We start from the raw sequence: 27,155 nt of genomic DNA on the forward strand, positions 1-27,155 counted from the left end.
GGCCCTATTGTTCCGCTCCATTCCCACCACTCTACCACTCATTAGTATTCACAGCACACTCCTCCCCCTAACTGCTCGCCCTCTCTCACATCCAGTCCTATAGACCCAACTCCCAGCTCTAATTTGTATAGTTCCCAAAACCCCAGGATGCATGTAGGGCTGTGCGTGAGAGTTTCACTGTGTTTTTGTCACTGAGTGTCCAAACCATCACTTAGTCCAAGCTAATACCCTGTCTGGCTGTACAGTGTATTGAATGTAGAGAAGTGCCTCCATACCCCAAATGTTAATGGGAATGTATTACATAACAGTCTACACTGGCAGTCGGTATGGCAGCACTGCAGATAATGCTTCTTTAGAAGGTCCGGTTTAAATAACGAGCTGTTCCCCTCTGCTATGGTTTTTATTGGTTCAATGTGAATGCATCAGGCTGAATTGAGGTGTCCTGTATTGTTTTATTGGCAGTGCTGAAATATAATTTAACAGGTCTGAATACCTGGCATGCAGATACAGGTGAACTCTCCGATGCGGTCCAGGCAAGTGGCGTCATTCTGGCAGGGCATGGATAGGCATTCGTTTATGTCAATCTCACAACGTGGACCGGCATATCCCCGACCACACTGACACTGGAAGGAGCCCTCTGTGTTCACACATTTCCCAAAATGCTCACACGGGTTTGCACCTGTGGGCAGAAGGCTGGGGATCAGTACATGAAACACACTGAAAAGAGAGAAAGCGAGAGTATACGACCCCAGTGACTTACCAATTGAACACTCATCCATGTCCTGGTTGCAGGCACCTCCTACAAAGCCAGCAGGACATGTGCAAATGGCGCGGCCGTTGAGAGGGTTGGTGTCACACACTGCCCCCTCATTGCAGGGGTTACTCACACACGCATCATCCAGATGACACAGCAAACCTGTGGAGAAAGAAAGCACATGGCAGTTATCATTGATTTAGCAGCCAGGACTAAGAGGGGCATTTTGACTAACCCACATACCCGTCTTTCCAACTGGGCACTCGCAGAAGAAGGATGCTACACGGTCATGGCAGGTGGCACCGTTGAAGCAAACGGCTATGGCGCAGTCATCGATGTTCTCACTGCAGTCATCTCCAGTCCAACCATTAACGCAGACACAGGTATGACCGCCAATGGTGTTGAAGCAAGTACCCCCGTTATGGCAGGCGTTTGGTTGCATGAGACACTCGTTGACGTCCTCAGCACAGAATTGCCCTAGTGTGGTTACATGACAAATATGGAGTCACACATACTTATCATGACACATAATGTATATTTGAAGTTTATTTCAAATATGATAAACAGATCTGTACCTGTCCATTCCGGTGGGCACTGGCAGTTGTATGTATTGACTCCATCCACACATATTCCTCCATTCGAACACTTATGCCCCGGACAGTCATCCACATTATTCTCACAGTTGTGTCCTTCAAACCCTGAGACAGATGAAGAGAGTGTAAACATGAGAGTTTATTAAACATGCAGTGGTCCCTGTTCCAGACACTACACATTTCTACTGATAACTTTGAGTTGTATTTCCCACACTAGAGGAAGTGTGGGGCAGTGTGGGCAGTAAAAAGGTTCAGAGGGTGTCTGATTGTTTACATCTTCACATGACGGTTCCCATATGATGCCAGCAACAGCCGTGACTCCTGCCTGCTTCAGAGGTCTATACTCCCCACAGTGTTTGCTTGTTTTATAATCTCTCACAGTTTCAATGACTTCCTTTCTGGCAAGAGATATTTCCTGCCAGCTCCCCAGTGGGAAACCAGGAGGCCCATAAAGTAAATTCCTTCAGTTGTGAACAGAGCAAAGTAGAGTAGAGTGCAGGCGGGCTGCCTCTTCAACTCTCCCACCATCCCATCTACCATCAGTAGCTATTAATAGCAGACAGGAAGCTGACCTGGGACAGAAGCGTAAATCCCAGCAACAGCACTAACAGCTACGTCATCAGCCTGAGAAAATCTGCATGCCTTTAGCGCTGTGTTGGGGGGCCTGGGAAAACAGTGGGCTCTGCAGACAGACTTTGATTCTGTGTGTGTTCTGTTATGAAAGAAGAGAGCTATTCTACCTGGTAGGCAAGCACACTCATAGGAGTGGTCGCTGATCTGTCGACAGGTGCCCCCATTAAGGCACTGAGATGGGGCACAGGGCAGTGTGGACACCTCGCATGTGCGCCCGCTGTATCCAGGTTGGCACTGACAGCGGAAGGACCCTTGGGTGTTAATGCAGATGCCGCCATTGAGGCACACGCCAGGCTTGCGGCACTCATCAATGTCATTGCGGCAGTTCTTTCCCTGGAAGCCAGGTGGGCAGGAACAGTTGTAGTGGTTATTCCAGTTGGCACAACGGGCCCCGTTGGCACAGGGACTTGTGGCACAGGCATCAATGTTCGCGCAGTCTTGGCCTGAAGATAAAATAGTGAATTGTATTCAGTTAACATGGGTAGCCTGATCAGACCGAATCTTTTGAATGAAGACAAATTCTGATGGATGCACTGTACCTCTGAACCCTCTCTGGCACACACAGGAGTATTGTGGGATACCATTGACCACTTGGCTCTTGCAAGCTGCTCCATTCAGACATGGCGATCGATGACAGGGATCCTGGTGCTGACAGAGAGGACCAATGAATCCGGGACGACATCTGGACAAACAAAGTCACACATACACAAATATTAGGAGGTCTTTGGACTGCTGATCAAAACAGGTCACAAGCTGACAAACTAAGTTATTTGAAACAGAGCTGTGACACTCCAACTCCATTGTAGCCCAATTCCCATCATGCTCTGGGTTTGGCAATCAAGGCCCAATGACACCTTGGCAAAGTTTCCTGCCTGACTCATGCCTTGGCATAAGTAATGCTTCTGGGCCCTGGGATGAATTTGTATCAACATAGCTTACTCAATAAGTAGCCTACTAATCATGCAATGCATTGTTCATGGGATGAGTCACACACACAGTAAACTCACAAACAAATTTTAAAATATGAAGATGGAGGGAGGCCGTCTTTCTGTGTCTTATAAAGCAAAGACTCTGTTATTTCCAGCTGGAAAGCTTCAGTTGTCGGATAACATTCCTCCACTATTACAATTTTTCCACACCTCAGCTCTTGTTTCTGTTCTTATAAGAACACACCCAGAAACAGCAGTCTGGAAACTTAACAATTGCCAACCAATATGGACATGAGAAAATTGAGGACAACACACACAGCACACATAAACGGAATGGGAGGAGCAGCTGTGGTATTTGAATAAAACAACACATCCTCCGCCCAGTGACTTTATTCTGACAGACCAGTGCGTTATCTTGATAAAACACTAATGGCTTGTCTACACACGAGGTGTTTTGGCCACATATTTCAGTTTCCATCTCACACATTTCTGATGAAACCGATATGCTTCTATTTTAATCTTAAGATACTTATATAACACAACCCGATGTGTATTTTTATGCCTCAAGTCTATCCAGCGTCTTCTTCCATTGGACGCATGCAACTACAGTGATTGTGTATTGCGCTATGAGCGCTGCCAAAAAGTGAGTGACTTACACTCAATACTGAACATATCCTGTTTAGACACAGGTGGAGGAGTGGAGCTGCTGCCCTGCTAATGTGCTGCTTTTGCTACATGTGCAGTGAAGACACTGTGCAAGCCTGACCTAAACCTGCTACACTAAAAAGTAGAGATAAACATATAAACAGGGCTTCCTACAGCCCTCTTCAGAGGTCCTATGGGAGTTTAGTCAAGCTTTGGACTCACTAAGGAGGTCAATATGAGATGGTAACTCTACACCCACAGTGGAACCACTAGCTGGGGACAAGGCCCCTCTTCAAACAGGCTGTTTGATGCTGATGACAGGGCAGTGACGGCTGGGTTTTTGCCCTCCCTCGGGCTCTGTCGTCTCTTTCTTTGGAGAGGAACCCCTGGGCAGGATCAACAATAGGTTTTCATCTGTTCTTTTTTTTTTTTTTTTTTTTTTTTTTTTTTTTTTTACACAGGAGCATTACCACTAAACTGGTGTTAGTTCATCTTTCACTTTGTTTTTTTATGTGGTCTCCCCACCTAAAACATAGGCTAAAATATTTTTCTGGCTCTTGCTCCCGGCAAGGAGACTGAAGCTGTTCCAGGTTAGACTAAAGAGGATGAACTGATCCATATCTAGATTTTCACTGAAATAGTCTGCTTTCTTTGTGACTGGTCTGCGCTGGTTCAGAAAAACTGGAGGCTACTCAGTTTTGTTTGGCTTTTTTTCCAGACTTACAAAGACAATAGTGAAATGGAAGAGCCACAGGGCTGAGCATGAAGGAGCCAGGCACACAGGAATATCCACAAGAATGTGCATATACACAGCAACAGTGCACCAAAAGTAAATAGTTTGCTGGAATATAAAAATTAATCAAGGATCTAAGCATAACAACTATAAATGCCATTCGGAAAGATTTTCCCATGAAGATGGCTATAGTACAAGGTCAGCACTAAGGCGCTAAGACTTGGTTTACTGTTAAAGTGAAGCACCACTAGAGCTGGCATGTTGGGAGAGAGTTTGCACAGTTAATACAGCTACTCTTCCATCTCCTAAAGCCCCCCTGAACGCCAGCTTGCCTTCCCCTCCCCATACAACCCCCTCCTCTCACGCGCTGAGAGGTCAGATGTCAGAGGTCCCCCGTCTGATTGTGATGATAATGTCACGGCTGCAGGGAGTGGGGTGGGGCCGCTCTGCAGGAGAGAATGTCTTTAGAAGGTGGAATTGGTGCAGAGGGTGACGAAGAGGAGGAGAGAGTGGTCTGGTCCGGCAAGAATGTCATGTCATATTTCCTGTAATCCCTCGTCCCTTGCTCTGAAAACACCGCACTCACTCCTGATGCACGATCCCCGTTGCCCGGGCAACCTCACAGACGAACAGGCAAGCCTGACACCCAACCAATCGCCCCTCCCCCTCACCACCCACCCTGGGTCCCCATGGCTATTTGTCATGGCTTGGCTGGGTTTATTTAGAGGCAAATTAACTATGTCTGGAATCTAGGGTGTCACTAAAAAATGAAACAAAAATGTGGCACAAAGAAGGCTGTGACAGGTCAGAGGAAGAGAGTTGCTCTTAGAGCTGAAAAATACAACATAGAGTGACAGTCAAATTCTACTGGAGCCACTCTGCACTGTGGGCATTTGACTGCTGATGAAAGCCATAGAGCTACAGTCTGAACAGGCTGTTGTTCTCTGAAGACCATTGTGACTCTTTGTAGACAGAATAACTTACAACTGATCTAGGGAAGTATTGTGTGTCCAAGTGCATGTTGATGTTGCACTACAGAGACTAAAAGAACAAGGTACTTGGAATAAAGGTGTGTTCAGCTATGAGAATTAAGTGGTGTGTGTGTGTGTGTGTGTGTTAGTTTATATGTGTGCACGTGTGTGTGTGGGTGGGTGTGTAAGAATAACGATAGTAGTAATGTCTGATAAATTATTTCTCCTCCCATACAAATGCACAGTGAACTGAGAAGCCAAAACACACATTCTTTTGTCTAGACCTGACTCATTGCCAACATGCTACTCCCATAACACACAAATCAGACTGCTATCAGTGTAGAGACTGTGAGAGACATGCAGCTTTGTCCTGGTGCAACTCTCCTTATCAGGCTCTTTACAACCTTGTGGATTCCACTGCCTCTGGGAACAGTGGGGCAGGATCTGTGCCATCGCCTGGGCCCAACCTTATTTGTGGCGGATGTACAAGGCAGGTGCAGGCTGCTGTTGTGCAATGGGCCAATGAGTCATATTTAGTGAGCGTCGACTTCTGACCTTTGAGGAAGAGAGTGCAGCAGATGAGGAGGAGGTCTTTGAGTGCAGCGGAGGGATGGCCAGAGTGGGTAATCTCTCTGTGTCAACACATATGAGGGTTTTTGCCAGCTGCTGCCCCGGCAGCATGCATCTGTCCGCATCTGTCAGTGTACCTCTGGGTGTCTGGCATTTACCTCTCCTGCCAGACTTTAAGCCAAAACAACTGTGCTGTGTTGCTCAGGGGACTAGTCCAGCAACCAACACGCACACACACACACGGGCTATTTCACACCACTCAGGAGATGTGGTCATCCTGCACAAACACATGCATTAACAGTTCCTCGTAACACACCTTCAAGACTGTTAAGGAAAATCACCACTGCAACAAAGTAAAAACATGCAACAATCACTGCACGCCCGAACACAAAGAAAAGAAACTTACAACCAGTCTCAGCGTCTGGGGAGGGGGAGTATTGTGAACCATAAAAGAGAAGATCCATTGAGGAAATTATAAAAGAAGATAAAAGAAGGAGGAAAAAGATGGCAGATGTGTCAAACATTTAATGAAGAAGAGTTTAAAGAGCAAATAGAAATTTTTTTGTCATTCAAAAAATGCCATTCCAGCAGTGCGCTGTGAGAGCTGCATCAAGTATCAGGATCTTCTGACTAAAACCATTTGATTTAGGTATGTAAGTAAGTCCTGTCACCTATGCAAGTGTAAGACAATGCCAGTTTTCCTGCTTTCTGGGTCACTGAAGCAGGGTAACCTGAGCTCATCCTCTCCCATACAATAGCTGCTACTCTGCCAGAGGTCAGAGAGTGGCTCACCTGTGAACAAAGAGTCTGTAATCTCTGACATGGTTCATACACACAGTCATGCTCCACAAAGCAACAAGTATAAAGGAGTCTTCCTATCTCAGAGGGCATTTCCTGAGACAAATAGAGAAGAAGAGCGAACTATAATCTTTTGACTTGGGGCACAATTTTAACTTCTGTATTGCATGGGGAAGAGCTAAAGTTTTACAAATTCCTTCAAACCTGAAGTCGCTAGAAAGAAATATTGGAATCTTTGGGAAAACTCTTTCAATAGTGACTCTTTCTCTCAATGCAACCCTCTTTTCCTCACCCCCTCCTTCCACAAGCAAGCAAGAATCAGTTCTACTCCTTTATGAGAGTCCATACTGACACCACACTGCCAACAGGAGCCCATCGCCACCCCCCACCCCCTTCCAACAGCCTCTTCTGCTCTGCTCTCCTCAGCTTGGCTCTCCCTTTCTCAGCAAAGAGCCAGATTGGGGGTTGGGGAGTGTTTTGTGGCCCAAATAAAAGAGCTAAAGTAGTCAGAACTCCTTTGTATAAAAGTGTTGGGGGGGGGGGGCAGTGACCCAAACAGCTAGTCTTTCAGGCCTGGGTTTACACGGACCAACAGGCCTGGGCTGTAGCCTGGCAACAGTAACCCATGGTGAGAGAGAGACCGAGTGAGAGAAAGGGGGTGATGAGGGACAGGGTTTCGTAAGGACAGTTGGAGCACTTTAGAGGACTGATCCCCTACATATGCAGGTAGCACTGAGCACTGCGCGGGGCCCATTCAGTCTGGTAATTAACAATGATCATGTCTAAAAGGATGCGTGTTTCACAGTTTAATGTGCAAAGTTTGTTTCAATAATTGTGTTTAGACACACAATGGAGGTATTGAAGTCTCCAGGAGGAGGTTTCCAGAGCACCCCCCCTGAGCATGAATATTAAACATGTGAAAACAAGGACATTTAACTTTCTCTTGAGGAAAAGCAGTGATGAATCTGACTAAAAGGCTTGGAAGGCTGTCAGTGCATCCTTCTCACCTCTGATAGCCCCTTATCACTCAGATCTACACGTACAAGGATCAACAATGGATTGGACATCTCCTCAACTCTGCACAGACCTGCTGAATGAAGACAATAAAAATGTACCCTTGTTGCTGCTATGAAAAAGCTTGCCATTTTTACACTTGTAGTTCATGCACTATCTGAGCTAATTTGCCTCAAGTGTCAACAGATTTTTGGAAGAATCCTCCCTGACATTTTTCAAATAGCACTGCATTTGCCCATAACCACATTGCATGAATCCCAGGGTCGAGGTCTTTCAAAGCATTCTACACTGAAGTCAACCACAAAAACCCCACCCAACCACCTAAACTGAACCAGATTTCTGTACAACTTTGAAATTGAAATTTAAAAGACCCTATCCCGAACCTAGGATGAAAGATCAACTTCAATGCCTTGTCCAATGTTTTCTCTCAAGTTAGCCTTCAGAGAAAACAATTATGTGAAGAAAGATATCTTAGCCGTTCTAATGGCCTGTATTGCTATTCATTTCACAGCAAACATTTGCTGCACAATGAATGTGCATTCAATAGCACGACAACAACATCTGATAAACCACACTCCAGTTTAATAATGTTAACAGAAACTGTCGCACAGATTGACTGAGACCAGCACAGACCGTCACATGCTTATAATCTTGAAAGAATGAGATTTGTTCATGGGGAACTGGCAAAAACTTTTAGTGATGAGCAAAGGAGAACACCAGAGAGTGTCTATTATGTCAAGTGCTGTCACCCAAAGAAGTATTAGAGATGTTAAAAAAAAAAAAAAGGTGTTGGCCAGTCATATCTAATGACACATTTTATAAAACTAAAACTAATACATACAATAATGTAGCAATCTTGGTTTTTTTTTCCATGTGACAAAGTATTTAAGTCCCAAAACCTCTGATAAATCTTAAATGAGGAAAAGGTAAACACTGGCAAAATGCTGCCTGGTTAAAATCAAGATGTCTGTGGAAAGTGTGCTTGGTGGAAAAGTGAATGCCTTTTCCTGAATCATTTAATGATGGACCCATCCCTTCCTCTTCTGAAAGGGAGGGAGAGACAAGGGAAATTTCACTGGCGGACCTCAGTTATTCCAATCAGGCCTGCCTGAATGTCTCTTCAGAAGTCATCGTCTCCCGGATAAGAAAAAACAGCCAGGGGATGAGACTTCAGAGGCAGGCTTATCCCTACGTAAGTATGTGGTTCAGACATACATCGGCTCCAAAAAGAATAATAATCACAAAACCCAACTGGAACTTCCTGTGCCAACTCACAATAATGGCAAAACTGACATTTATTACCACACAGGGTTAGTTTTCTAAAGTGACGTGCGAGCGAGCCCACAATTTCTCATTTCCACATACTTGGATATAAGTTCCAAGTAATAAAGGATGAAACAATTTTAGCACAATATAGCCATGTGGCGGGAAGGGAGGATGAAACAAAATGAAGCAAAAAATGAGTGAGTTGAGTAGCAAGGGCACCCCGGTGCGCTGAGTAAGCTGTTTAAGCTTCTCTGATAAGACAGGATGTGCGTAGCAGGGAGGTCAGAAGGCACCACTTCCTGTGATGGGGCCTGGGAACCACAGCTCCCAGTCTCCAGTCATGACCTAAAGAGAAGAAGGGACAACAAACCCAAGTCCTCCTTCCTATGTTGGCGTAATATCTTCTCCTGGATATGACCACTGTCATCCTATTAAGTCTTTAGAAAATACTGGGTCTGCAATGTGTCAGTTTCCCTGGATAATGACATGACAATGGCTCCATCTGTCCGTCAGGACAACATGAGTGATATGGGCTATATACTGCCACACAAAATTGCAGAGTAACTAATTGCAAATCAAACAAGTCATTCTAAACATCCCATTTTCAATGAGACTAGGCTGACAGTATTGTTAAAGGCATTCCTGAAGGGGCTACCAGGGTGAATGGATGTGAGGTATCGACAATAACCTGAAAGCACCAGAGAGACAGGAGGAATCTTTACTAAGCATTCCTTTCTAATCCACCATAAAGATGCCAAAGAAAACACCAGCCCTGAGGTGCTCTGAACAAAACTAACAATATAATCTGTCTGTATGTGCCTTGGCATGTTTGTATATTTCCACCTCTTAGTGAGATGTGTTCCCCAAAAATGTATTTTTTCATCTGTTTTTGATAAAACAGTTAAGTCACATGTAGGTGCCGCATTTCCTATTTGGAAAGGTTGTGATTTCTCCTGAGAAAATTTGATTATTTCTTATTGAAAAAAAAAAGGCGAAACAGTATGCGTCCTTTCAACTGAAACACATATACAGTTCTTGCTATTTTTCAAAAGTGAAATAAAGTGGGCAGATGAAAACTATTCACTAGTGAAACAGCACTCTGCACTGTCTGGACAGTCTGCTCCCTATCAAAGTCAAAGATGTCCTCTTTCATCATGTTCTAAGAGGCTGGGAGTTGCTACAGGGTCAGAACAAAACACTCACAATTTATATGGAAACTCTGCTCCTGAGGCAGAGGGCAAAGCATTCATAACATAAAGAGGACCACTGTGTCCATCCATGGGCCTCACACAGTGGAGAATCCCCACATTTATCTCCATTCATCTCAGAGGATCTGGGAGGAAAGAGTTGTTCATAATCTGTGATCTGCCACTGCGTTGAGAGACAGAGGCGGAGGATGAGCCGCCAGAGCTGGGACAACATGCAGAGAGCGAAAGAGCGGACCCGGTTGCCGCTGCACTGTGAGAGAAGCAACATGTGCTGGAGGGGCTGCAAGCTACCGGCTTCATTCCTCCACGAGCTTGTCTCTCACAGTATGGGGGCGGCTGACTGCTCAATGGCAGCACCTGGCCCTATGCTTCCCCTTTGTCAAGATCTGACTTCACTGGATTACCATCACAACATCCACCAGCTGTCCTCTACGCAGACCACCCCCCACCCCCTCCGCTTCCTACCCAGCCTCCCTCTACCCATTCCCTACCCCCAGTCAGATCCCTCCAGCTGGATCCTCTCTGAATGACACCCTCTCAATCTGCCTAATTATCTCTCCTCTGGCCGTGCCGCTGTGGCCCTCTCTAGGCAGCACATTCTGCTCGCGGGGCAGAGCTCGGGGGCCAAAGGCACTTCAACGGGACTTCCTGACTGCTCACCTAGAAGGCCGCACTCTCTGTGACAATATCAACTCTTCACTGTCAAGTTCAAAACTCTGGGCCACAGTAAGATCATAGGATGAGTATTCATTGTGTATCAAGTAGAACAGAAAATGTACACGAAACCCCACATGACAAGATGAGTTTGTGTATTTTGAAACTATGTGATGTTCAGTAGTGATATTTAGAACCTACTTGTAAAATGTTTATCATCAGAATAACCAGTAAATGCTGAATTGAAGATTGGCTGCAACTGAGCAACTTTATCTCTGAAGCAGACATGCAGAACTACAAGTTCTCACCTCCATGTTGTAACTTATCTGTAGGCCTCAAACGAAGCCCGGTTTGGTAAAAGCCACACTCCCACCAGGGCACACAAAGATGTTTGCAGACTCAGACAGAGAAGCATGTTTCAGTGCCTCCCTGTCATTGGGAATTATCTTCATCAAACTCATTTTAAATTAATTATACCATTTCCCAACACTTGTATGAGATGGTTTCTGAGCTCAACACATATCTGACCCCTGGTTACAACTGCAGTTGCACTTATGTTTCACTTTCCATGACGATGCAGTGGAGACTGCAGTGAGAACAGAACAGGATGAAACCAGCAGTTGCAGGCAACATCATGGAGCCTGGCTGGAATACTCAACCTTTTCAGACTGACTTTTACTGTGTCATTGAGAGAGATGAAATGGGTATCAGAAAGTTTGTTTCCTGAGGATTACTACTGTAATCCCCTATCAGCAACCCTAGACTGCGATCTTTACTAAGTCACCTGAGGAGGAAGCCAGCACAGCCGCAGACTCACAGAAACTAACATTATAGAGAAGAACTGAGAACTTTTTCTTGCATGTTAAAGCTATATGGTGTTGTATCATAGTTGTGTTTGCCAACAAGACAGGAGACGAATTGGTATCTGGGACAATAACAATGGCATCTACTATATACACAGTATTACTGTCACTTTAGAAGCTACTTGCCATAAGAAAAATTAAATAACACAGTGGCTGAACAATAAGCGAGACCAGATGACCATTCTCTTCACAGAACAATGTCTGTGGTTCTGTGGAAGCTCTGTGATTTCTCTCAAGGTTGTTTTCTACTAGTTCTCTTACTTCCTGTCAAATGCCAAAACATGTATGTATGTGGATTTGTTTCCATCTTTCTAGTCCGTATCGGCCTCATTTTGCTGTGGCCTTTATTCTCTCCCTCTCTGCACCCTGTTTAGAAGGTGCCAGGTTACAGCCAGGTATCTAGTGAAAGAAAGGATCTTTTCTGCTGTTTTGGATCTCCTGTTTCTGTAGGCTCCCTGGGGAAGGGGTGGGGTGGCTCCACCACTCACCTCTGTCTAGGACTGGTCTGACCACTCTCATGTGGCCACGCTTTGCTCCATTGCTCTGCCCTGCTATGGGACTCTTTCTACACTGTGCGGTATGACATTTGTCCCCTTCCATTAGAAAACCTCTCCCTTTGCACTTGCTTCTTTTTTCTTGGCACTGGACCAGCATAGTGATTACAAATGCCCCAACTCTTACACCTAACACATACATATACACAGCACAAAGGACGAGAGGAACACAAAAGATGAATCAATTAATAACTTCTTCCAAAAAAAGAGAAAACAGTCCTTGTGATGTGACGACAGTAAGCCTAGAGATTCTCTCTAAGATAAACATTGAGATTATTGAGTTAATTTTCAATAGAAGACAGAATGTGATATTTGTAATCTGCGTGTTATTGAAAATAAAAGATATACCCTGAAAAATGATATCAGATATTCTGAAATAAAAAAGGATCTGGCTGCATGAAATTATACATTCACTCACTTAGTGACACTCACCCATTTTGGCTCCAGCTAATGATTGAAAAAATGTGGGTGGTGGTTACTTGTTCCACATGCAGCCTAGTTACACATTGGCTAGTGTATAATGGCCACTACTGGCATAAATGCGTATATATTTGTCTTATTATTTGCTTGTGAAAAGTGCATTCCTGGCACTGGCTCCACATTGACCCCTGCAGTATGGGTAAACTACCAGCCCACTCCAATAAAATAATACATTTTACTGTTTTGCAGGGAAGCAGCTGGCTTCTGGCTGTTCTACAAATGACTGTATCTCCTCAATCTGAAACACTCAGGCATGTTTCCTAAACTAACACTGAAGGCTATTTGATTTGACTATTGTAATAGGTTCCCACACCCCACACACCCGCCACCCCCCTTGCAAATTTGAAAAACAAAAGCCTTATCACTGCCAAAAGATGTGAGAGCACAAAAATGCCCAAGGCAGGCGGGAAACAAAGACAATTCATCAAAAAAAAAAAAAAAAAAAAAAAAAAAAGTTTTTTAAACTATTGAAATAAACTCACATCGCCGGGGAAAATACCCCATATTGAAAATAACATTGAAATAAAAACTGACAAAACACAGAAGGAAAGCTTTACTCATGCTATGTGTGGCATAATGCTGTGATTTATGTTTGACAAAGCTCCCTAACAGGTGCAAGAGATGAGTGTGGCAGCCAAACATGTTGGAGCTTGCTGACGCTCATCTGCGTAGGCCTAATCAATTTGTCCTATCTTTCACCAGTTTAATGTGAATGTTGTAAATTACCAGGATATAAAGATGGGATGTTCACATTGTTTGAGACAGAGTATCAGACTGGAAAGCAATCTTTCCCCCGACACCTTTAAAGAACAAATAACAACCTGTGTAAATCAATTTACACACAAGGCCTGCACTTTAGGTTTGAATGTCTTTCAAAGCTGAGTTTCTGAAGTGGAGGCAGGAGAAAACTTGGAGGCTTTGTTGTTGAAAGGAGACTTCAGCCCACAAGTCTTATCCTGGTACATCTTAACATTATGTTCCACTTACATGCATCGAGTGGGTGAATCTAAGCATGTCCCTCCATTTTCACAAGATCTGTATTTATCCACGCAACGGTACCCTGTGGAAATTGGAGAAATCAGTTAGAAAACCACACAATTGACAAATCTTTTGATGCACATATAACCTTTAAGGTAATAAATCACAACAAAATTACAAATATTGCCCCATTGGAATAGTCAAGGTATGGGAGAACTTCATAAACTTTCTGTTAAATATCAGAAATTGATATAATGGACTCCTCAGCATATCCCTCTAGATAGCAGGCCTTTGCCACTTGTGGCATCTTGCAGACACACCCGCATGGTTCTTGTTTACTTTGTCAAAAGCAGATAAAGCTTCGACTTTCCTCGATGGAGATACAGTCTGACATGTGCACATTGAGACTGTTTCTGCTTGGAAACAAGTTTATCTCAGAGACATTCATTTATCTGGCAGTCACTGCTCCACAGCTTCGAGGGAAAAAAATGTTCAGCTGCTTAAAAGGCCTTTGTTCAGAAAGAACGAGTGTGGGGGGTGGGGGGTGGGGGGTGGCTGGGGGTCTTCGGCTCATCACCCCTTCGTAGCCTACAATAAAAACAGTTTTTGGAAACTTATTAAACATCCTCGCAAACGTCCGCGCCACTCAGCCAAACTTTTCCCGTGCAGCTGATGTTGCAGGAGCTACTCTTTTTCTTTTTTTTTGCGCCTCGGGTTTTGTTAACTCTGTGGAGCAGCAGCGCTCATAGTGTCACCAGACTTTTCCCACAGAGGGAAAAACCACCTCTACTGCAGAAAGGTCAGATGTAATTTTGAAAAAATATCTGCTTCCTCCATTCAATAATGTCTGACCTATTCACAAAAAGCAGCTGTGTGTGCGCGTGTGTGATATTTTGACACGTGATTGGGTGTAAACTTCTTCTGTGAGCATTATCTGTTGATTAATTATTCCAAAGAACTGACTGAAAACTGTAGATCTGGATTATCAGATGATATTTGTAACTCAAACTACAAAATAAAAGAAGAAAATAAGAAGTAAAGGTCAAAATCAATTTGGAACAAATCATAGACCAGATAGTTAAAGATAGCACCAATTTTATTTGGACCCGGACTGTGGATGTGCTGTCCAGACATGTTCAGTCAACCTGTGGATATATCCCACTCTTATGCTGCAAGTGTTAATTGTTTCAAACAGACTTACCTTCACAAATATGCATAAAAAATAAAAGTGACAAAATAATCCATGGAATATTTCCTTCCATTTCGGTGGAAAAGTTTCCAGCGTTTCAAGTTGGGCTTTTAGTAGAAATACATCCTTTGTTAAGTTCACAAAAAAATAAAGGCTCCAAAATCGATGGGGAATTTTTCATAAAATCAGCCGGAAAGCGTAGCGTTATAGATCCCAGTCCCGTATTATCCTCCGCAGCTCGCCCACGGCTGCTGTGATTCTCGGTTTACCTCCTGAAACTTCTGAAAAACTTTTTCCTTCCCGATCTGTCCCAGCGTCTGGAGTCCCCGCCTCCTCTGTCTCTGTCTCTGTCTCTCTCTCTCTCTCTCTCTCTCTCTCTCTCTCTCTCCCTCTCCCTCTCTCCTCTACACTAGATAGTCCCTGCGCAGAGCTTCCCAACATTGGGCCCTTCAGGGACCCCTCCCTCCCACCATCTCACACACACACACACACACACACACACACACACACACACACACACACACACACACACACACACACACACACACAACCAAAACTGCAAACTTTGATGTATTACATTCCCTAAAAACCCAGAGAATGGTGGCAGTAACATACAGTGATCAGAGTTACAAACAGTTGAGGCAGTCACCAAATCTACCAACAGATATGGGCATTTTGCTGAGACACTGATGGAAAAGCTGCCATATCAGATTTGAAAGACACAAACAAATCTCTCACTGACTCTCGTTCCAGGACCTACGCTGAATCAACAGATGTTGATGATTCTGTGGGTTATCTTAGAGCCATGTTGCTCTAAAACGACATAGCCTGCTTTGGAAAACTCAGAGCTGATGTTTAAGCTGATGGACCCAGTCTTAGGAAGGCCGGGAATGTCAAGAATTGTCGCAAACGCTTCAGAAAAAAACCTGAAATCCACTGGTATCTCATGAAAAGTGTTAATTTAGCATTTTTTTCTGCAAATCCGGAACCACAGAAGATCTATTTTGATATAAACACAATGACTGTGGAGGTTGGAAGACTCTGTAAGTCGCACAGGCAACATAACTAATAGGTTTTAAATTAGTGTTAAATTTTAAATCCAAATCAAATCTTTGTTTGGAATCTAAAAACAACAGTAAGCAACTATGAAGAAGCAGCTTCCTTATTACAGTAGCAGACTGGAGTTTGTCTGTGCAAGCTTACTTGTTTGTTTGTGTGTTTACAGTTGATGAATTGCAGATAAGAGAGTGAATTGTGTTTACATGGTGGCGGAGAGGCAGACAGCATTCCTATTATCCCCATGGCCCATGTACGGAGTTGCAGTCCTGCTCCCTCAGCCTGCACCTCCTCAGCCTATGGCAGTGGACTCATTTTCTGCAGCCGGTGTATAGTGCCTCAGTTGTTCTGCGGCACAGAGCGGAGCCGGTTGCTTACAGAGACAATAGCCTTGATTTGAATCATAAAAGGAGTCCGGCATTATGACACAGTTTCTCTCTGCAGGGGAGGGTAGCACACTAATATTCAAGCACACTGCTCCTACCCCACCATCTCCCCTTCTTCATCACAGTATTCCTGCTCCTGGCCTTGAATAAATTACAGGCATGGGTAGGGCCATGAATGTAACAGGCTGGTTTGGAGGGAAGTTCGTTAGTGCGTGTGACGTCATCTATAGGGGTCAGTGAAAAGAGCTTGTTAGGCCTCACAGACACCTGCTTCATTTGGCATCCACCGTGTGATGAAAGTTGGGCAGTGCAAAGTTTTCAATGGCTTGCTTTAGCTTTTTGTGCAGAGTGACATGATTACTTAATCCTGTATTCTTCATTAGCACTTGGATATTACTGCAACTGATTGAAAAAAAACCTCTTTAAAATCTCATGCAGGCTTGTGTCCAAGATCATATGTGCATGTGTGTTTTTCACTGTGTCTACGGCTACAAGTGAAAACTAGTTAGAGACAAGGAGGAAGGTGTAAGAGAGTTTGTGTATATTACAAATAGGTGTAATAAGCTGATTTTTGTGCTTTCATCTGGCTGTGAAATATGTCTCTCACCCCCCGGGGATGTAGTAGACGCACTCCCAGCTCACTCTGGCAGGTGTTGGCAGTATTTTGACTGGCTTCCAGTTGGAGGAGGTCCCAGGGAGAGATTTCTCAGTGTGCTCAGGGACAGACAGTTGTATTTACAGTATGTTGATATCTAGGCACTCAAAGTCTACAAATGCCTCATGTGCCTCATCCTTCTGGAAAAACTGGAGGCCTTCATCATTCCATGGAAAACAGCAACAGCAACAAAATTTCACGACTAGAGGCTGTCATCAATCAACATATTACAGTAATAAGAATGTTCACAGAAGAATGTATTAAATATCCTAACATGGATTTCTTTAAATAAAATAAAATAATCATCATAATTGTCACTTATAAAAGCAATTAAAGTATAAGAGACAAGATAGAACAATTTTAAATTTCGCTTTGATGAAATTTTGAATATGTGGTTCTTCAGTTTTTCCTGTTAATGAATTCTCAAACCCAGCGTGTAATCAGACGTTGAAGGAGTGCTTCTGATAGGCCCCCAACACTTCCAATTTTCTTCACTGACAAGCTAAAATGCTTTTTGTTTAAGAGGAGTTCAATCTACACGGCTTGACTCCAGAAAATAAAGACTCGCTGAGAAAATTCCAGTTTGTCTTCCTTCTCTCTGATCTCATTAGTGGAAGTGGCTGTTCCAGCCCTTCCCTCTGGAAACATGACCTCTCCTCGATTGTTTGAGAAATGTAAGAGAGAGGTGATCTAAATCTTGTCTGAACAACAGCAGTGGGACAGCCTCTGGTTTCTTTACCATAGTCTGTAATGTGTTATTTCAATCAATTCTTAATCATATTACATCTTTGTCTTGTTATCACCTCTGTCTCTCACCCTCTCTCTCTCTCTCTCCCTTTCTCTCTACACACGCACAAATAAGTCAGTGTTTTGTTTGTATTCGAGAGAAAGTGTGAGAGTAGAAGCCCTGGCGACAGAATTCTCGCGCAGGACTCAGGGGGAATCTCCAATCACACAAACAAAGATGTGACAGGTCAGGATTTATAACTCTGATCTCTGTTGGACAGAGAGCGACCCCACCCCCCACCCCCTTCTTTGAACAGTTGTTAGCATTGCTCATCGTTAATTGATGAAAATATGAAGTAATAGCGGGCCCATCAGGTCACTGTAGTGTATACATTTGAAGTAGATTCTGCCTTTGTAGGAGCACCTTTCTGCTTTTGTGTACCCAGCTGTACAAATTACTCTGTAAATCCTCCCATTGAGCATTTGATACCTTAGGATAACATGCACTATTGTGACACACATTCCTAACAGAGCAGCTTTTATACAAAAATGCATGTGAATGATACTGTGTGATTGCAGAGTCGAGAATGAAAACTAACCGAAGCCTGTTAGGTGAAGACCACCCATGGATGAGAGGCTAAATGGTACACTCATGATATCGCCATCCTTCGTAAACCCTGGCTTGCTTTGCACTCACACAGCAGGGGAGTGTGTCCATACACTGCAGGGGTCATTTAGGCCAATATAATATTATATTTCTCTAACATATTTGACTTTGCATGCCATACTCATGAGAATTGAAGCTCATGGTAGCTGTGGGGAGGTTGAAGAATTTCTCGTCACATCTTGCATACAGTGTCGTCTCTGTCATGACAACAGCACCGAGTCAAGCGGAGCAGCCAGTAAGAGCCTGCACATATACAGTGTGGTCAGCCAGCTCCCTCCTTTCATGCTCTGTGGCCTTTCAGAGCTAGCACGCTCCATGTGATAGGGGTGCTAACAGGCAGTATGTGCGGACACAGTGGACGTGATGACTTTACCACCCAGGCCAGACTGATTTATGTGGGAAAAGCCCTAAGAGCACCCACAGAGAGTGTGGAGAGGATTAGAAGCCCCTCTACAAAACCGGTCACGGCCAATCAGCAGCTGAGACCCCCTACAGACAGACATCGGGGGCCAATTGCAGCGCAGTGTTCAAGTTGATGATTTGGCTGCTTCAAAATTGTATAATGTCTTGTATTGTATGATCATTCAGGGTTTGTGGGTAAGCACTTTAGCTTGAAGTGCAGTTGGCGTCCGAGGTTTGAGGAGATAGTGGGCACACTCCCGATGTTTTTCCTCTGGGTGTGACAAAGGCACAAGTGGCCCCCATGCACACAACACACACACAACTGTATCTCAAGGTGATAAGATAACTCCTCTTTGGTTTAGTTCTGTTCAAGGAAGATGGAATCTCCAATTAGGAAAGGAACACCTCCCTGCTCTTCCCAGGATCCTGTGCTTTTGTTTGTTCAGCTCCCTCTCCAGACTTTTTCAAGAAAATACACAGCAAAGAAACAGCAAAAATATTCCTGTGCATCCTGTGCAGTTTTAAAGATTTTTTTTTTCCAAGATTAAAAAAAAAACATAACAGAAAGTAGCAAGGAATTTTTTGGATTTGTACCTTGCAATGTTATCCTGAAAAGTGTGTATTTATGTTATACATTCATGTGGTATTACTTGGTCTGATTGTCATAGTGTTGTCAAGTCAAAAAGTTTTGAATAGACCATTTAACAGCATCTCTCTCTCTCTCTCTCTCTCTCTCTCTCTCTCTCTCTCTCTCTCGTAACATAATGTAGCCAAACAATTGGTCATAATTCACACTTAAGAAAAGAGGTTTCTGCTGGACTTGTGCCTGTATTCATACTTTCTGTATCCTCTTTCATTGTGTTTTCTTTATTCTTTTCCTTCCACCCAGTCTGACACACACACTCACACACGGTGACTTAGAGACTGGGGCTTTTTGCCTAAAGTAAACACATGTGAATGATGGATCTTTCCTTGGATTGTGGGAAAAAGTGTTTGACTTTCACACAAGCTCTCTAAACGGCTATTAAATTCTGTATGTGTACACACGTTCCTGCAAAGGACGGGGACAGACAAGGAAGAAAAAAGAATTTTTAACTATGGGAATATATTTTTTTTCCTGTAGCTCTCCTCACTGTTCTGTGTTTCTTGCTAAACCGTTTACTCAGACCAGAAGACAGCGGGACACAAGGATCTTATGGAATTTGTAGGAATAATATCCTTCTCCTCCAAGATCAGGATCCTCTGTCACTAATCAAGACGGGAGAATTTCTGTCGCTTCCTTTTGAGATATAAATCTACGGAGGGGTGGAGAGTAGACGGGGACTCAGTGGCAGGTCTGGAGGCATTTGCATTCACAGAGCAGTGAGAATGGAGGGCAGAGAGCGCAATAGACATCTCTCTGCCGGAATGTATTTCAGACAGAGTTGGAGACTGGCCAGCTGGAGGAATTCAGAAAGCTATGACACTGTTTCCGTGTGAAATAGCTACTTAAGACCACTGTGAACAGCTGCCGGACAGTGCCACCCCCTCACCGCCACCCACCCACCCACCCCCTCCCCCCGCTATCCACCTCCTCTCTCCCTCCATGGGGCTGTAAATCTTGAAGGAGAACGGAGGTGCTGGCGACTTGCTGAAAGGGATCCGGGGAAGATCCTGGGGTTTAGTGCAAAAGGTCAGGTCTGTGTTAGCAGGCCCCCGGTGCCGAGACTCTGGGCTGATACCCGCTGATGACCCGACACACACGCTTGAGGCTGGGGAGCTGTCCACCCTCGGGGAACCATGGATCTCCACTCTGTTGGCAGGATTAATTGATCTGGTATAAGGAAGAGGGCACTGAAGGCCTGCTGCAACAAGAGGGCTTATCTTAACGAAAGGCAGAGGGTCATTTAAGCTATTTAACAAAAACATGTTCAGATCCATGTAATCTGACCAATAAAGCAGAAAATAACTTGGGGTTGTCTGCAGAATCATTGCAGTGACAACCTTGAAAAGTGTTTCAAGCGGCATATGCTCCACTAAAAATGTCAAATAAAAGACATATTGAGAAAAATGACTGAATTATAACTGCGACTGATCCCACATTTGCCTCTGAAAACCAGAGGAGAAAGACGTGGAGGGGTCCCGAGCTCTCTGTTCATCCTCTGTCCCTCCTGAGTCAATTGTTGGGGAAGCATGGTGTCAACCCTGCGCCATCAATCACCCCCTTTCAGAGGAGGGCAGACAAGGCGGGGACCCGCCCCCCAGGACAGGGGGGTGGAAGTTCTCATGCCCTCCCCGCCTCCTGAAGCCCTGCGCCCCTACAGACAGAACTTCGACAGCTGGTCTGGCCATTAGGGGTAGGCCGAGACCTGAGGGCCCCTGCACAGCAGCAACAGCTGCCAGCCCACTGCCCCCAACTGCCCCGCCAACACAGCTCTATAAAATCTGTATTAGAACAGCAATTTATTGTCATTCCTTTACATTCCTTCACAAAGATGGGCACATCATAGTCAATTCTTTTCACTTGAGAACAAGGCTATGCTGGTGAATATCTGTAGAGATTCATGTATGTTGTTTTTTGGGAGATGTGGTTTTGCAAATGTTATTCATTTAGGGGAACTTCATCCATTTTTGCCAGCACTTGACTAGTAATTATGTAATTTTTCTCTCAGTGGGTGGCTAGGTTGGTTTGATGCCATATTTCAGTACTCTTCCCATAGCAGAAGATGATAGTCTACTGGTGAAAACAAGGCTTAATGACCTGGTGATTTGTATAAATTACAAGATTTGTTAATGGTACTTTCTTCCATCTGGAAATATAAAAATCCTTGCCAAAGCCAGAAGGACATGCTAATGGATGCCAAGGATTATCATTGGCTGTTATTATTTATATATTTATTAGTCATCAAGTGCTTTAATCAATCCATCCGTGATCTAATCTATACCTGCTTATCCTCTGCAGCTTGCTGGAGGCTGGAGCCTGTCCTAGCTGAAACTGGATATTCATATTACTGAAATCTCCTGTGTTTACATTGTATTTATTGTATAATAAAACCTCACTAAAACTAAACCACACTTTATGCAACATACTTGTCCAAATGGTTGATTTTTATGATGTGATTTGTCATGCAAGCTCTTGCAGCAAAGTTCAGTCACTTTAGTCCAACGATGGAATCAGGGTATTATTTACCTGGCTGCGACTGTATTTACAATACAAATATGTTTGTGTCTATGTGATTTCAGATTGAGCTTTCATTTGAAGATTGCTGTTTGCAAATGCACACTGATTTAGATAAATGCATGAGTGAACTCAGTCTTCTCAGTGAATGTGTGTGTTCTGCTGAGTGAGAGAGAGAGAGGAGACTAGAGCGTTAGAGGAGATTACGCCACACTCCCTCAGGGTCCTTGTTACTCATGCACTACTGGCGGCTGAACGGTTCCCACACTTACACACTGAGGTGAGAGAGGCTGCACCCACAGCCCCACCTGTGCCTCTACATGTCCCAGCAGAGCCCTCGTGAGCTAGGATCTTCCTCAAGAAAAAGAACAGGGAGAAAACACTAAACCTGTCTAGTGCGCAATCAAAACAACAGCCAGTGAGTAACAATTCAAGTGCATCACTAAGGTATAATTACTACTAAAGTAACCAAGAATGGGATAATTAGCCTGTACCTGCCTACCCCCCCCAAACAACCTCCTGCTTCATCTACACATACACATGCACATAACAAGATTTTTATTTCCCACAATCATATAAATCTTCATCTACATCAGAGATAAAATAAGCAGTTTTCAATTCTTCCAGTCTTATTGTAAGAAGCCAAGCAATGGAAATATATATTTGTTGTTGGTGTGTTTTTACTAAGTTGACCTGACTGGTTTTGAATGGTTTTTGATGCTTCTGTGATATTATGGCTTTGTAGATGGACAGTGTCTGGCATGAGTCTTGCCTACGCTGTCCAATGCGAGACTGATTCCTTGCCAAAATCAACAGGCCTGCCTGCTTTGTCGGCCAAGCAGTCTCTGATCGCAAAATCTGTCATGGAAGCCCCTGGCCCTTTTGTCCAAGCCCACTGAAGCAGTATGAGATTACATGTGTGGTTGCCCCCCCCACCCCCACCTCCCCCCTCACCCCCTCACAACCACCATTCTCCTCTTCATCACACTGGATTGGTTGCGGAGGGCAGAAGTAGATTCAGCCAAAGATGTTATCATACACAGACACGCCACAGCCGCTGCCGGACTGCATTAAAGAGTGGCTGATGATGCTCTGTGGTCAGCATAGGGAGTGAAAGCGAGGATCAATTCAAGAAAAAACAGGGGGGTGAATTTGGGAAATGGTAGGCCTATTGGACACAGATTGGAAGGTGCATGCCGCATTCCTTCCTCAGGCAACGGCTGGCCCGGAGGCACACTTGTGTGTGATAAGGAAATCAGTAATGGGATGAGACAGGGTGGGTCTAGAGTGAAGTGTTTGGGGTCGATATGGCTTAAGTGCTCTGTGCCTGAGGGCTGACTATCTTGCTTTTAAAAAGGAAACTCTTAAAGGATAGTTGGCCGGTCTGTTTGTAGCTCCAAACATAACCTCCACACATGCACACTCAGGCACAAACTACCCTAATAGACTATCTTTTGTGACAGGCCCGTCTTCACCTCCTGTTTTCATATACTGAGATAAAACATAGGTCAATTTTAAGCCCAACTGACTGTCTCTTATCCTGTAACTGTTATTATTATTTTCTTTAGATATGCGTCAACGGGGTCAAAAGTATTTTTGAAACAAGTAATACCCCCTTTCAGAAAGACTTGATTATGGTGAAGAGTGGGTGGAAGGGGTGGCTGACAGCAGCCGACATTCCACACCGCACCACCGAGGGGCAGAGAAAAGAGGAGGGCTTGCAGTAATTCCACTTTTATTAAAACATATTGAAGAAAAACATCATGCTGGTCTATGGCAGGAGGAGGAACAAAATCACCATGACGGCTGGATCCAACCTCCCTCCCACTATCTGGAAGTTTGTGCCTCTGAGCTTCCATGAATGTTTCATCTTTTCCTCTCAGTGCTCTCCTTCCTATTTTCCCCTCCTTCCTTCTCATCTTCCCTCTCCACTTCCATCTACTGTTGTTCAAACAGCTGTCCAGCTCCAGCAACCCACTCCTTTAATCTCTCTGTCTTCATTTGTCCTCCCCGCCCATCCTCTCGCCCCCACTCTGTCAGTCTCTTGTTCCTCTATTTCCTCTCCCATGCCTTACTATGTTCATCCACCTCATGTGAACCCCTCACGACGGCACAACTCACAGATTTTGCCGTGTGGAAACTCTGTGATGCTACTCCCTTACTGCTTATCTTGTCCTGTGTTTGGCATGATGTCCTGCAGCTGTAGGTAAAGGTTGTGTTCCTGGGTGGATCCCAGGCTGTGTAGTGCTAATCTCCCCTGAATGGCCACTACACCATTATTGAGGCTGACTTTATTGTCTGGGCAATTTTACAACCATGCCTCTGGCAGCACTGACCTCAGTGACCTGGTCACTGTCTCCCCAGCAACTAATGAAGGGAGTGTGATAATGCAAGAGAGAGGAGGTTTCACCTCAGGATGGTGTGACTATTGGGCAGAGGGCAGACACCGTCAGCCTGTCACAAATAACGAACATGGTCAATTCCTCTGTCCCTGCTGTTCAGTTATATTAATCTTCCAATATCCATCGCCTGCATATGTGGCCCCCTGATGCTTCTAAGCCAGCTGGCTATTCCAAAGGAATGTTTAGAATATGAGGTCAGGAATGCATTATGCAGAGATGTACTGGATTACTCGGCATCCTGACAAAAAGTTAGACTTAGTTGCAGCTATCTTCCCAGGATTCGAAGGAAGAGAAAGGCAATCCAGACAATCCAGACATTCCTGGTTACTGTTGTGTTCTCTCCTACTCTCTAATTTAAGAGCAGCTGTCAGGCCCTGCAAACCCTCAACCATCAAAGCTGGGTCAGAAGGTGGAGGCGGGGTGTGTGAGGACAACTGATGCCCCCTGTCTCACTTTTTTTCATTCCAAGCTTGTGGCACTGACTCTCAACAGAACACCTGTGGCAGGTAGGATGGAGGCTTGATTACAGGATAGGGGACAGACAAGCCCCAGCAGTAAAAACAGAAGTCATTTAACTGACGGTCCTTATGAGAGAAATGTAGACCTGGTCCACATTAATGTGCATAAATCTCAAGTCTTTACACTTGGAAACAACAAAATACTATGGAAACAGTGAGAATGATTGGTGGAATTAACATATATAAAGATTTAGATTTAAGTCTTTGTTTATTCTGTCATTCATATGTGGAACCTTTTTTACCAATCAACTGTGTTTTCAAATCTGTTCAGTCAGAGAGTGTCGGAAACATCAGGTGGTGGTGCAGCTCTCACGTGGACTTCAAGCTTCTTTGTGGTTCTCGCACCGGAAAGTAAAGGCTCCTGCTGGGTTGTTTGGACTGAGGCAGGCACCTGCAGCTTTGAGAAGAAAAACAGGCCTGAAATCACCTGTTGCTTGATTCATTCATATTCCTTTAGTCAAAGGAAAGAGTGATGATTGCACTGTAAGTCATGAGATCTCATGCCTCGGGGGCTTCTCACAGTGGCCGTGGCTTCCTCCTGACATAGGGAGCCATGTTTAACTTTAAGAAAAAATAAACTGTATCTGGAGTGCAAATGAAATGTTCTAAGAAAATTGGATGAAAGATTTAAGCACTTTTAAAATTAAACTCTATCATTTTATATAAAACTTAATTGTCATGTAAGAACATGATGTAGTGCTGTATTTGGAGCAACCCTGTGTGTTTAGGTGTGCTTATGGGCTGAGTTTCTCACACTCTGGTGAACATGTTGAGACTTGAAGTCCCTTGGGGATCCCAGATGTGGTCCACACTCTGCTCTGCACTAACCCCTAATTACACTATTGGCTCCGTTATGGGACATAATTACTAGGAATCGTTGTGTGATTCAAAATGGTGGATGCCAATTGATTTATTTCCTACTCCTGTCTCCAGTGCACATGCATGCACTCAGACACGCTGATAATAAGCAACACTGACAGTCACTCACACAACACAAAAAATGTTTCTCTTGTCATAGGTGACTAATGCAGTCATTTATTTTGCAATGCTAGGCCATGCCACCAAATCCTCCTTCATGCATGTTGCATTTGCTGTTGACAGATCAGTAAATACTGAATTGCTCGACAGTCCACGCTGGGCTGTTGCAACTTAAATATTTTGTTTGAATCTTTGTGGGAATGTGGGACACAGACTTCTTCCTGCTTTAGCAGTGGGCTTTGGAGGTGGATCCCACATATATGAGAAAGGCCATCTTGGGGGTCTCCTTGACCTGCTCTCCCATGGAAGTGCTGTTTCGACAGCTTGTTCTAATTCCCCTGTCTCTCCAGACTCCTGTAGGACAAACAGGGAGGAGGAAGCACTGAAGCCCCACATCGCTACAATAAGAGCAGCCTCAGGGGCACAAGGAGGAAGAGGGTCAATGCAATCACAGTGGGGCTTGAGGCACAGGAGTGAGGGGGTCGCAAACAACGGAAATGGGTAGCCCACGCCCTCATATACTAGGGAATTTCTCTCCTTCACATGGGGTCTGCTCTTTTTGTGGTTTTACGCAAACTGGCCTTCAGTCCCAGACTGTTTGAAGTTCTGCTGAAACTTAAATCCTTGGTTAAGATCTCATTCCCCAGAGCATGCCGGTTCTACCCTCAACTTTAATGTTTCCATGTGTAATACCGGTCCCAGTGACAGTGTGTAGGAGTGATCTTGATAAGGCAGTGAGAGTTCATTTTCAAATACAGGAGACGGCAAAGAAAATTGCATAGAAACAGTGAACTGCATTTATGGATCTGTTACAATTACTTTACAAAACAAACCACATTTCACACACCGCAATTAGGCACCACCACCTCTGCGGTTGCTGAAATCAAGACTAAATGAATGAATGTGGGGCACTGTTTAAATAATGATCACGTCTCATACTCAGTACAAAGACATCAAAGGCGAGCAAAATGTGGCAAGTCCTTAGGAATCCTTTCGTTTACTTGAAGTCAGAAAGTCCCTCCTGTGACAGCACTGAAGCGGCCCGAGTGACTAATGCCTGGATTTCCTTTTCAGCACAGACCTCGCAAAAAATATTTTCCATCATGTCATGTCTTGGATAAAGGAGCATTGAGTGGATAGCTGGATTTAGTGAATGATAATGAATGATGCAGGATGAAAAGTACAAGGCTTGTTTGCAATCATACAAGTATGACTAATTACAGTTTATTTTTGGTATCTTTTGGGAATGTGTATTGAAATGTATGACTTAAAGTTTATATTGGTTGTAGCAAGGCCAAGTGCAGTTTTCAGAATTTAAATAATGTGATACTTGGAGAGGACAGGTCTGACCTTGACTGAGGTGAGTGAAACCTTTG

The 27,155-nt window shown here is 44.2% G+C and overlaps 1 protein-coding gene across 1 annotated transcript in view; it reads right to left on the reverse strand.

Annotated features, from left to right (window-relative positions):
• The window catches only part of LOC111217442 (neurogenic locus notch homolog protein 2-like), a 30,263-nt gene extending 15,174 nt beyond the window's left edge, over positions 1 to 15,089 (reverse strand). The window contains exons 1-8 of the mRNA XM_022739312.1: positions 14,845 to 15,089; positions 13,653 to 13,725; positions 2,520 to 2,662; positions 2,088 to 2,423; positions 1,330 to 1,452; positions 998 to 1,231; positions 761 to 916; positions 494 to 679 (exon numbers count right to left, since the gene is read on the reverse strand). Of these exons, the coding sequence (XP_022595033.1) occupies positions 494 to 679; positions 761 to 916; positions 998 to 1,231; positions 1,330 to 1,452; positions 2,088 to 2,423; positions 2,520 to 2,662; positions 13,653 to 13,725; positions 14,845 to 14,905 (1,312 nt within the window). The 5' untranslated portion in view covers positions 14,906 to 15,089. The remainder of the gene's footprint in view (positions 1 to 493; positions 680 to 760; positions 917 to 997; positions 1,232 to 1,329; positions 1,453 to 2,087; positions 2,424 to 2,519; positions 2,663 to 13,652; positions 13,726 to 14,844) is intronic.
• Positions 15,090 to 27,155: the final 12,066 nt, after the last annotated feature.

Source organism: Seriola dumerili, unplaced genomic scaffold (assembly GCF_002260705.1).
Source record: "Seriola dumerili isolate Sdu_G_001 unplaced genomic scaffold, Sdu_1.0 BDQW01000044.1, whole genome shotgun sequence".
In the NCBI taxonomy this organism is placed as follows: Eukaryota; Metazoa; Chordata; class Actinopteri; order Carangiformes; family Carangidae; genus Seriola; species Seriola dumerili.